The 12,713-nt window shown below is 40.9% G+C and overlaps 2 protein-coding genes across 7 annotated transcripts in view; one reads left to right on the plus strand and one right to left on the minus strand.

Annotated features, from left to right (window-relative positions):
* LOC141073619 (uncharacterized) overlaps window positions 1–12,336 on the minus strand; it is a 36,953-nt gene extending 24,617 nt beyond the window's left edge. The window contains exon 1 of one of the 5 annotated variants that reach the window (XM_073560923.1): window positions 12,230–12,336. In XM_073560923.1, coding sequence (XP_073417024.1) covers window positions 12,230–12,257 — 28 coding nt within the window. In that variant the 5' untranslated portion in view covers window positions 12,258–12,336. Of the gene's footprint in view, window positions 1–3,065; window positions 3,217–8,533; window positions 8,647–9,360; window positions 9,451–12,042; window positions 12,200–12,229 lie in introns of those variants that run through there. The other 4 variants (XM_073560924.1, XM_073560921.1, XM_073560925.1 and 1 more) reach the window with 4 other exon arrangements.
* CNTF (ciliary neurotrophic factor) overlaps window positions 6,145–12,713 on the plus strand; it is a 105,314-nt gene continuing 98,745 nt past the window's right edge. Inside the window, exon 1 of one of the 2 annotated variants that reach the window (XM_073560927.1) lies at window positions 6,145–6,271. The gene's annotated coding sequence lies outside the window, so the exon portion shown is untranslated. Of the gene's footprint in view, window positions 6,272–12,314; window positions 12,415–12,713 lie in introns of those variants that run through there. The other variant, XM_073560928.1, reaches the window with a different exon arrangement.

The following is a 12,713-nucleotide window of genomic DNA, read 5'->3' on the forward strand; positions in this document are numbered from 1 at the left end:
TTCACCAAGAAGGTCCTTTACATTTCCTGTCATTTGCTCCTCCTTTCTATTGGTGGTATAAGTTATTTATATCTGGGAATCCATTTCCCATTAGTACGGACAGTGTCAGAAGGACACATTGTTATTAGTTCCTGCTTGTCTCAGCATCAGTCTTTCATTGGCCATACATTTTATTTATTAGTTTTCCTATAAAAACCCACACCAAGCTCCCGGTTAAACGCCTTTGGGTGAAACGTACGTTGGGGCTGGTGGACCAGGACACATGTACATTACCTCCTACAGTAACATACCATCTTGTTGTAAGTATTGACTTTCATATCTTGTTCACTAAATTATTTAGTTACAGTCATGGCACCTGCTCTCTGACTGGGGTATTATGTTGGTAGGGTCTATTGGACTGTTTAAAGCTTGTCTCTAAATTTTACACTTTATACCTTGTACATGTTACTGGTATCATTCACAGGAAAATTCTGTCTTGATATACATATGTTTCTTTAATTTAAAAAAAATTTAGTTCTGGAGTGTGTCTCTTGAATGTGTTTTTCCCTTTGCTGCTCATTTTTTCGGTTGGTATTTATTATTGGCATATTAGATATGGTATAGTGGACTTTGATCAGTTGCAAAATGGTGATATTCGTTATTTGGTAAATATTTGACTATATAGAAGGATTAATTTAGAAAATTATATTATTGATGTGATGATTGTGAGATTTATATTTTTTTAAAAAGCACTATTTGAGCATTTTTTTTTAAAATTTTACCGCTGGAGTGGTGTGTCTAATCTAATGTCCCTGACCCTGCTTTTAGGCTGTGTGCACACGCTGCGGATTTTGCTGCGGTTCCGCAGCGGTTTTGGCCGCTGCGGACCCGCAGCAGTTTTTGCTGCGGTGTACAGTACCATGATTCCCTATGGGAATCAAAAACCGCAGTGCAGACGGTGCGGAATTTTCCGCGCGGATTATCTGCGGTTTTCAATCCGCAGAAAGAATTGACATGTCAATTCTTTCTGCGGATTCTCCTGCGGTTTGCCATCTCCTCCATTTGAGGAGATGAAAAACCGCAGGGCAAAACCGCAGAGCAATCCGCAGGTAAAACCGCAGGTCTTTTGACCTGCGGTTTCACCTGCGGATTTTACAAAATCCGCGCGGATGAATCGGCACCTAATCCGCAGCGTGTGCACACAGCCTTATACTCACCTGCCAGCGTCTTCACCTTTTATCTCCGCTGCTCCCATAGGTCTCCAACAATTTGTGAACTGCCGGATCTATGAGAGGCTCATTCTGGCTATCATAGGCTTGCATTGAGAGCTTATGACACAACTTCTGACTTCCCATCAGTCAGAAGCTGACGTCACAAGATGGTGCCGTGAAACCAGACTGGTTTCGAAAAAAGGTGAAGACACCGTAGGGCGAGTATAAGACTGGAGGCACAGACCTTATATGAGAAGCACCATTCCAGGGCTGGAAAAAAAACTTGTTGAGTGGTGCTTTAATGGGGAGTGAACACATCTGTTTTATAACATCTAGAATGCTAATGAGACCCATACAGCTGACCAACATGCTAGTGGGGGTTCGGATCCAAATTTTGTCCAGGACTCTAGCTTTGCCTTGGTATTATTCATTCACAATATTACAGAATCTACACAGATTTTACAGCACACGGTGGGTAAGTTTTCCATCTTTCTGCCCTCACCAAATACAAAATTTTAATGCAACTAACAAATACAGATGTGGTAATCCTTAACTTGTCAGACAGCACACCACTTTATTAACACAGCCACAGTTGTACAGTATGAAACCTGACAGCTTATACATTGCTACTTGTATACAGGATCTGAATCAGTAATCATATTTAAATAACGACAAGAACCAACATCAATAGAACCGCCATCAGTACTAGAATACATCAACAGGACCTCTCTCAGTACGGGAATACAGAATCATCATCAGTACATGAATACAGAAATAGAGCCAGCAACACCACTAGAATAACAATACAGCACCAGAACCACCATCAGTACATGAAAATAGAACCAGAGTCATGAACACAGGAAAAGCAATAACAGAACCACCGTCAGTACATAAATACATCACAAAGCTTAGTACAGCAATCAACTACAATTAGATTTGGGAATATCGATTCCTAGGATTCTGGTTCATCTGCCTGGACAGTAGAAGCTGGTCGCTGGATGGGAATCTCATAAATCTCATATTCCAGGATCCATGTCATGGCTTTTGATTAGCTGGGCTAGTGAGACATCTTTATCATGGTATCGCACTCAGATGCCGCTGCACCAGCCCAGCTAATCAAAAGCGGAGCTGGGCATCCCGGAAGGTAAAATTCATGAGCCTTCTGTACAGAAGTCAGAAACTAATGACCTGGCCGCTGAGCCGGAATTATGCAAATCAATTAGCTCAATTATAATTGCAATTTACATTAGCCCATGCCATACATATTTTTAATAGCATGAACCTACAATTCCCAGTATGTCCTTAACAATAGTAAAGAGATGCCCTGACTTGCTATTACCAGTAATTATTAGACTGTGGACAATGCAGGAACCACAGAACTAATTAGACTAATTCAGCAACACACATAAACATATACATCCAGGTACTTTGTAGGTGACGTCTTCTCTGATTGGAGTTGCTCTCATCATATTTGTCTCTATCTGGTCCAGAAGCCATGATGCGTTTTCACATCCATAGATGGCCCCTGGAGACTTCCCTCATCTCCAGTCTTCTATAGCATGTCCTGACACAATGCCCTTAAAAATAACAGTATTTTGGTACCCCTGAATAAAAATATATGCCCTCAATAATTTCCCATCACTGTAGTCTTTGTACAAAATCTCCCACACTGTTGCTGTTATTGTATGTTGCCTCCACACAGTCCCCTTTTTAAACTATAACTTGCACACTGTCCATTCTCATGAACAATAATAGTCTTGCCATCTGCCTTTATGATCTATAAATGCAATGTGGCCCCGCTTATGAATTATAACCACCACCCTGCTCTTCATGAACTATAACTGCTAATCTGCACCCTTTATGAACTATACCCACCACACTGTCCTCCTTTATGAACTATGGCAGTTCTTTTCAACTGAATGTGCGTTCTCCGGCTCTCTCCACCACAATACCAGTACCAGCCAATCAGAGGCTGGCGACTGACATCTCCATCGTGGCTGCGCATGACGTCACTGCCAAGCTCTGTCCCGGCTGTGGAGGACGAAGTAGACACTGTTTGCTGAGGGAGCGAGATCAGGTTAGAAGAATTTGTTATTATGTGTGTATGTAACGAGTGACAGAATGTGAGACATTGTTACAAGTACAAGATGGGTACATTACTACAAGATGCGAACCATTATTACAGGACGAGGGCCATTTTTACAGAACGAAGAACATTACAGGATTGTGGAAATTATTTGATTACAGGACAGGGGACATTATTAAAGGATCAGGAATGGGGACATTATTACAGAACTTTGGACATTACAGGACAGGGGAAATTATTACAGTATGGGGCAAGAAATACTATAAGGGGCTAATTGTAAAACAATAATACTGTATGAGGCCGATTGAGGGACAAAAAAGGAAACTTTTTTACATATTCAAAATAAAATATGAAAAAATAACGGAAATATATTTGGCCACTAAAAATGCTGTTTTATGTAAAAACAGGAGTAAAAAAGAAGGCCTGCACTATAACCCATATGACAAACATCATTAAAGAAAGAATAAAAAAAAGTTACTGTAATTACCATACTTATAATGGTATCACTGAAAAGAGCACAATTTTTCATACTCAAATTTTTTCTATGTGAGGCCCATTTACCTGGCTGGTTAACGCCTTAAATGCTGCTGTCAATAATGACTACAGCATCTAGATAGTTAATAGAGGGTAGGAGCTTCCTCTAGACTATTTTGACTATGTTGAGGGGTGCTGTTATTAAAATGGTATCACTTTTGGGGATTTACAATATATAGGACCATCAAAGAGACTTCAAAACTGAACAGGTCTCTAAAAAATAAATTCCTTGAAAAAAATTAAAAATTACTGCTACATTTTTAAACCCTCTAAAATTGTAATAAAATAAAACCACATTTTACAAATGGTGCTAATGTAACGCAGACATGAGGGAAACATCGTTAATTAACGTTATTGTGTGGCATGACTATTTGAATTAAAGGGATAATCAAATTTCAAAAATTGCAATTTTATTTATTTTTGTAAATAAATGCAGAAAATTTTGACAGAAATTTACCACTATCATAAAGTACAATATGTCACATAAAAAATCTCAAAATCAACGGGATATGTTGAAGTGTTCCAGAATTATTTACCACATAAAGTGTCACTGGTCCAATTTCAAAAATTTGGCCCAGAGTCACTAAGGGTTTAATACTCTTTTTTTTTCTTTTATTGAAAGATCGGGCGATTCTGATTGTGGCAATACCAAATATGTGTAAGCTTGTCCTTTTATTGTTTTATTTTGAAAGGGGGAAAAGGGGGGTGATTTGAACTTTTATATTTTATTATATTTTAAAAAAACCTTTTTTTTTTTTTTTTTTTTTTACTTTTGGCATGCTTCAATAGTCTCTATGGGAGACTAGAAGCTGCCATGACTCAATCGTCTCTGCTAAATACAGGCGATGATCAGATCACCTGTATGCAGCTGAATTACTCATTTGCTATGAGCGCCGACCAGCTAGGCGACACTCACAGCAAGCCGGCAATGACAACCAAGGGGTCTCCAGGAGACCTCCGGTTCTTATGTCAACCCATCGGTGACCCGCGAACACGTGACGGGGGTCACCGATGGGCGGATTTCTGGCACGATTGCTGGAAGCGCATGTTAAATGCCACTGTCAGCGTTTGACAGCAGCATTTAATGTGTTAATAGCTGCGGGTGAATCGCGATTCCACCCGCGGCTATTCCGGGAACATGTCAGCTGTTCAAAACAGTTTACATATCCCGGGAAAGATGTGGGCTCACCGCTAGAGCCCACATCAAAGGGAGGCTGTCCAACATCGGCGTACTATTACGCCGGATGTCGGAAAGGGGTTAAATCTTGGGGATATTCAACTGGTTCCTCTTGATTCAGATGAACTGGTTGTTAAAAATCAGTGTCCAACTCCAGTACTGAGTTTGCCTTAAATTGTCCTTTAAAATATGACAATGAGATGCTAAGTGCATCCATGGTGTGGCCAGGCAGTTTAGTGAACCTTTCTACCTCTATCTCAGCCCTCCTCTGGTTTTTGTGAAGACAAAGCTGTATATTAGGGAAGAGTGGGGACAGAGATAGGTGGAAATCAAGTAAGTGAAAACATATACTGAACTGCACCAAGAGCCAATTAGCATATTTCAATAAAAGACCGATTAACAATTTGTAAATATATAGAGATTTCACTGCAGACAGTGCTCACTACTGTTAATAAAGTAGAAAGGCAGGGGAGCATGTATGCATGGAATGCTACCCTCAACACTTGGGCCATGCCAAAGGTGCACCGGCATCCTAATTTATAGGAATAAAGACATTTTGGGGGCAGACAGTGGAAGCAATTCAAAAATTATGGTACAATTTTTACAGGATCTATGTCACCTACAAAGCTATGTGCTTAGTTTAAACTGTCACTTTGGACTCACAGAATCCCTTTAATTAAGTACTTGGGTATAGAGCAGATCTCTTACATCGACCATCGGTAACAAGACCCCCGAAAGCTACACCCCTTGTGAAGCATTTGCAGGCTGGCAATGATGTTGCCATGGCAGTTGGGGTCTTCCTAACAGATGTTTCATTAAAAGTGCATATGCATATATGTGCAGTGTTTCCTGAACAATTAAGCGATCACAGCTTTAAGTCTCCGATGTTGAGCTGAAAAAAAAAATTGATTACTAAAGTAGTTTAAAAAACAATAGATCAAAAAAATACATGCAAAAATTTTAAAATACTACAAAATGCACAACCAATGGGAGACTTCCATAGTTATCAGATGGTCAAGCATTTAGCATGTTTTCAGCATTTCTAGGTAGAAATATGGCTCCTAATCTAATATCAGCAGGGCCACAATACCATATTTCAGACAGAAATGTGCATGTTCTCCTACCTCATCTACAGTAGCAGTGCTGTCACCATGCAGTCAGTGACAAGAATGTCATATAGTGACTCACCACTAAGATCCTGGCAGTCTACAGGAGTGCCCTACAGGCTCTGGTCTGCAGCTATACATCGCACAGCTCGGCAGTGGAGGCTGCATCCCTGATGCCGTGAGTTTAATTATGCAATTCTTGAAAAATGCTGCAAGGCTTACTACCCACACAGCATGTTTAGGAATTATTCTCTTGAATATTCTATTCAACCATTTATTACATCTGTTTCTGTGACAACAAATATGTCTTCCAATACATCCTATGCATGTCTGCAGAACAAAACAGACTTTGCAATTCAGCAGTCTGGAAAAGCAGAGTCACAATCCCTGTAACGCAGGGAAATTAAATTTAGCAATGTTTGATGGCAAATTCACCAGACAAGATCAACAGGTTGCAGGCCACAGATTACAGCAGCTGTCCATAAGAAATGACATAGCAGTCTGAACAATGCGTGCACAGAAAATCGCCGCTCCCAGCAAGCAACTAATCAACCAAGTTAGGGTATGTGCATACGCTGCGGATTGGGGTGCGGATTTGGCTGCGCGGATTTTGTAAAATCCGCAGGTAAATCTGCAGGTCAAAAGACCTGCGGTTTTACCTGCGGATTAGCCTGCGGTTTTTCATCTCCTCAATGGAGGAGATGGCAAACCGCAGCAGAATCCGCAGAAAGAATTGACATGTCAATTCTTTCTGCGGTTTGGAAACCGAACGAAAACCGCGCTGAAAAATCTGCACCGTCTGCACTGCGGTTTTTAATATCCATAGGATATTATGGTACTGTACACCGCAGCAAAAACTGCTGCCGACCCGCAGTGGCCGGAACCGCAGCAGAATCCGCAGCATGTGCACACACCCTTAGAGTTCACTGATGTCATCTACGGAGACACTGTGGTTCGACTCAGGTATATAAAATGTGTTGTGCACTTAAGTTTTAAAGGGGTGGTCAGAAACTGACATTGATTTTAATCCTAAATGACTGGTAATCTAATATGTTTTAATTAAAAAGTCCCTACCATAATCTAACTGCCCATTTTTTTTTTTTTACCTACTTCCTGTTTTATTATATTCTGTTTGAGAATCTTCAGAACATTATGGGATACTCAAAGAGGACATCATCAGGGGGCATAGGCTGTTGTCACTACCCAGAAACAAAGCGTGACCTTCATTTCAGTGGATGAGCTAGACCCTGCGCTTCTGAGCATGCCTCAGTTGTCAATTCCGATATGTATGCTCAGAACGAGCGCCCTCGTCACTGTGCAATATTGTTCTCAATGCATAGTGACAGTACACTCCCACACCAGCTCTAATGAGAAGTGACGAGCCAACAAGACAGCGCACGTTCAGTGAGCATTGTAAGGAGAGAATGTGGAAAGGGGGGAGAGGAGAGGCCAGGCTGTCCCCAAAAGGTTTAGCCCAACAACTAAATAAATGAGATTTGTAAAATTGTACTCACAAGTTTTTTATCTTGCATAAATAAACATGTGTTGCATTTTTCTTTTTCTAATCGCCCCTTTACATTTAGCGATGCACCAGCGATCCGACCAGCGATCCGACCCGGTCAGGATCGCTGGTGCATCGCTAAATAATCGCTAGTGAGCTTTCACACCTGAAGATCTCACAGCGATGCAGCAGCGACGCAGCGCACGATACTCACCTTTCACACACAGCGATCCTGACGTCCTCCCGCCCACCTCCACACGTCGCTCGTCGGCGCCAGCAGGAAGTGGACGACGAGAAATGGAGCCGAACATTCTCGCGCGATCAGCGATGGACAGCGGGGGAGCCGGTCGGAGGCAAGTATCACACATAGCGATATCACTATAACGTCACAAAATCGGTGACGTGCTAGCGATATCGCTATGTGTAAAACCCCCTTAACACTGCATGTTAATTTTTTCAGCAATTTTATCTGCTGCAGAATTACCAATTTTCTTAATGCATTCGTAAGAATAAGGCCAGTTTCTATTGTTTGTGGAAAAAAAGGGTCATATTTGGATCGACCTCATAGATGAGAAAATTAGCCAAAGAATTTTTTAGAATTCCAAATTCACCAAATATACCAGAAATTATTGCAGAAATAGCCAAAGAAAAGTGGTTTTAAAACTTAACCTTTACTGTTTAGTTCTATAAAAAGAGGTAACCACCTCTATAAAATCAAGTGTACACCAAAAAACACCATTAAGAATAAGCCAATGAAAAAGGGGTTCCCTGTTTGGGAAACGTAACCTTTAGACAATTTAAAAAAAAACTCCTTAAATATGAAAATCATGCCATAGTTTTAGGAGAATTTTTAGAAAAGACACATTTAAATACCCAAAGACTCCTGTTCAGGAGGGGAATTTTACATATATAGTTATGGAGAAAAAGGAACAATCTCACCATTTGTTGATGTTCACTTTCTTAAAGATCCTTTCTCCTATAAACAGAAGAGAGTCTGGAGTCCAGCTCTTATCCCTGTCATCTTGGCTGACTCTGGTCACCAAAGACTCCTGCCCTTAAAGGGCAGTCCACAGCTGACCCTGATGTCTATATATGCAAAGAGGCAGTCAACTCAGGTGAGGAGAGAAAGTGGTCAGACTGGATATTCCGATCCAAACAATCCGTGTTTCACATATGTGTATTACACATATCATGGTCCGAATACACACAAGGTATGGACTGGTTACAGATGTTCTGACCTGAACGCCTCAAATGGAATTTATGAGGTTTAGCCTTTCTGTACATCTCAGTCCGAAATACACCCGTAATTTGTGGACGTGTAAAGCCAACCTCATAAATCTGATCCAACTGACTATGCCTATTGATAACAATAAGACAGATGTTAGGTGGAAGGACATTGGGGGCTTAAGCACAAAAGACTGAGTATAGACAACTCCCAGCTGAAATGTAATGACCTCTTCATTGATCTTTACTTCACTAAGTAGCATGAAAAATTTCCCATCTGACCATGCAGACATTCAAGAAAGCACGACAGAAAGGAAGTACGTACAGAGAAATAACTATATTTTTTATACCACCTAAAGAAACAAGGTATGATTTGGTGAAGAGATAAACAGAGTGGTCATAGACTAGCGCACTGACACCCCTATGGCCACTGAGGGTTTAACACTAGAGAATATGCTTCCTTTATTGACAAACCCCACACAGAGTTTCAAGATAGAGCTAGATGAAATCTGAACCCTCCATAACCATTCTAGTAAGCTTACCTATTGGTACTGCTTCTATAGCGTGGCTGGAATAGCAAAATGTTGCATGTAGCATTGTATGGTCCGCTGTAAGTTTTCTGTAACACTGATTTGAGGGTGACAAGCACTGAAATGGTTAATTTACTTTTATAGAGGAGGAAAAGGAAGATTACTACCAAGTCACGAAGCCTTTTGGATATTTGCTTTGAATGCTAGGTACCCAGAAGATATAATATATCAGATTGGGCCTCAAATTTATAAGTGTTTTCCTGATTATTGTTCATAATATGTTATTATTATTGAATTGGTTAAAGGGTTGTTTGTTCATATGGTGTTTCTCTACCAATAGAGTTTTATGTGATGTCATGTAATTGGAGAGGATATGAAGTAGTGCTCATGTACTGTATAACTACCTTGTAGGTATTTTTAATATAGCTATGAGTAAGGACATGTAGTCCGAAACAAGTCAGTGATTTTGAGCTTGCTGAAAGGTGTTTTTTTATCATCATGTGAAGAAATAAAGCTTGTTTATATAGAGGTGGAGGAGCACCAGTTTATTTTATTTCATTGTTTTTAAGAATTCATCATTTACAATAATAAGGAGAATAACTTAATTGTTAAGTGCCTCTAAAGGTACCCATAAAAAAAAAAGTTTAACATGAACAGTCAAGTGCCACTGACTGTCCCTGCTGGTGATATTTCTTCAGCGACACTGGGCAACAAGTGAACCATCTTCCTGGTTAATAGTCTTTCAAAGAAACATCGTTCATGGTCAAACTTTTTCTTTGAATAAAAGATTTAGCAACAGACTTCTCAAATGATAAAGGCCTGTGATCATAGATGCCTTTCTACTGTATCTCCAGTCCTTGTTGATCAACTTCAGCAGTGAAGTCACATCTACAGTGCTCGTAACTGCTGCAGCTAATCGCTGGGCTCAGGAGTTTGGGCGATCTACACTGCCAAAGTTGCTGAGCCCAGCAATTAGCTGCAGAGGCTACAAGATACCTAGTCGTAATCACTGCCCTTGATTAGCAAAGACAAGACCAGCGGCAGAAAGGCCTGGCTGAACCCAGGAGGATGAGTAATACACAGGTTTTTTATTTTACATGCCTGCAAGCCTATAGAGTACATAAGTGTTGAAACGGGACAACCCAATTCATTTTCATCAACTTTAATCCAATCTGTAGAGGTGTCATTTGGGCGTACATTTTATGATGAAAAATACTTGCTACTAAGTCCCTACCTCCTACAGTCCAATGTCAGGGGAGTCCAACATCCTTAATGATTCACAGCGTGCACATAAAACCTCTGCTGATCATGTAGCTGCATGTCGGAAAGCGTGCCTGATAGCACAGAGGTGGAATCGGGTGCATTTTGGAAGCAGCCATTATGTGCCACACTTCTTACCTTGAGCAGGCACTGCCACTAGGTAACAGTCTGAGCATCTGCCTTTGCAGCCTGTTACCTATAATAGATCTGGCATCAGTATAGAACTAATGACCACCTTTTCCTGGGTGCCTCACGAAAACCTAAACGTTTTGTCCAATACTGGACATCAACTTACCATATTAATTGGCCCAAGAAAATTTAAAAAATAAAAAACACTTTTCACAAACCATTACTATTCCTCCGACTATGCCAAAGCCAATACAAAATGACAATTTCACACTATTTATATCTGATCTTTCTGCTCAAATTTAACATTTTTGCTGTAGTGTCTGGATGATATTTGGTAAAATGCCATCTACACTGCACATGAACATACCGTTACAAAAGAATAAAGGCCACTATCGGCCCCTTTTTTTGTCTTTGCGCCATTTGTTGCTACAAATTAATCAAATTGGCACACATGGAGTGATGCATTTTGCATCAAATATGCGGTTTTCATGTCTTTTACTTTTTCACATTTTTACAGCAAAAAGTCACGATTCTTTAAAATGTTGCACATTACTGTTCAACTGAACAAAAATAAGATTAGACAGATTAGTCTAGTTTAGGCTCTTTGTTGAACAGGGGCATATAGGGAAAGAGAGGGGGAGCCACCATGGAGCAAGGGTGCTCAAACCTTGTTATCTAAGACGCCAACCTCTGCTGCCAGGTGGGGAGTATATAGCGGAAATCTCAGGGCTTCATAGGCCACATGACCCAGGATTTTATATTGCTCCATAACATAATTAAGTCCACCTGTCCCTTTTGGCATTGTGATTGATAGTTATTTATCATGAATCATGGAAAAGAGAAGACATTAGGTGGCGATGTACTGCATCTATTGTGGACTGGACTCGGTCAGACCTTTGATCGATCGGTCTGACAGCCCAGGCCTTCTGTGTGTTTTTTGGAGTATTGCTGTGCACTAAGGGTTTTTTCTAGGTGTCTTTTTAATATACATTGATAACTATGAATCTTAAGGGTTACGTGCATGCAATATGCCGTCACCAGAAATATTCTCCGGCCCAATTAATCCATCAGGCTGCTCTCGTCCACGCTCCCTCCCCAATGATCATACACCCACATTGATACATATATTGATTACAATACATTGATTGCCTGAGATAGGACTAAAAAACAGTAGCAACATTTTTTCTGCAATTACAAGTTGCTCAAACATATTGCAAAATTTATAGTTTTACGACAATTTCCAACACTAATAATTTGCTAAATCTTTCCTAAACATCAGCAGGCAGGTCCCCAGATGATTTGTACCTTGGCATGAAGACCCCTAGAGTGCAACACAAGTGAGGTGTCCTGCCAATTCAGTACCTCACCGTGCACCATTCACATGTGCCTGCATACTGACGAGGCAGTAACACTGAGGCCGTACTGTGACTGCACAGCACTGCCGCTCACCGCACCCACATCTGTCACCTACTCTGCGCCCTTATTTTTTTACCTTTCCGTTTTTGTGTGGTGTTTGTCATTAAATTGCGGCGGCGCTTTCCGATGACGTCTTCACAGTGTCACGTGCTGCAAGGTGGATGGGCGTGGCTTCGGAAAGACGCTGAAGCGAAAAGGTTATGTCAATGATCAACAGTGGGTGCCACAGGCGGTCGTCACGTGACTTCTGGGCTGCACTGGGTTGGTGACTTCATGGGCAGTACATGCCCCCCTGGTACACACACACACATAGATGTACATATACTGAGTGCACGACCTGCACACTTCTCCGATACACTGTATGCTACACTGGGGTCTATATACAAGCATCATATATGTAACTACGTATATAACGCACTTATATGTAACTAGCTGAAGAGCCCGGCGCTGCCCGGGCATAGTAACTAACTGTGGTTAGTTATAGCAAATTATAGTTATCCTCCATCCCATAGTCCCGTGCCCATATACCCATCATACATATCCTCCATCTTATAGTCCAG

The sequence above is a fragment of the Dendrobates tinctorius genome, unplaced genomic scaffold (genome assembly GCF_039654945.1).
Source record: "Dendrobates tinctorius isolate UK_male_01 unplaced genomic scaffold, ASM3965494v1 ptg000308l, whole genome shotgun sequence".
Taxonomy (NCBI): Eukaryota; Metazoa; Chordata; class Amphibia; order Anura; family Dendrobatidae; genus Dendrobates; species Dendrobates tinctorius.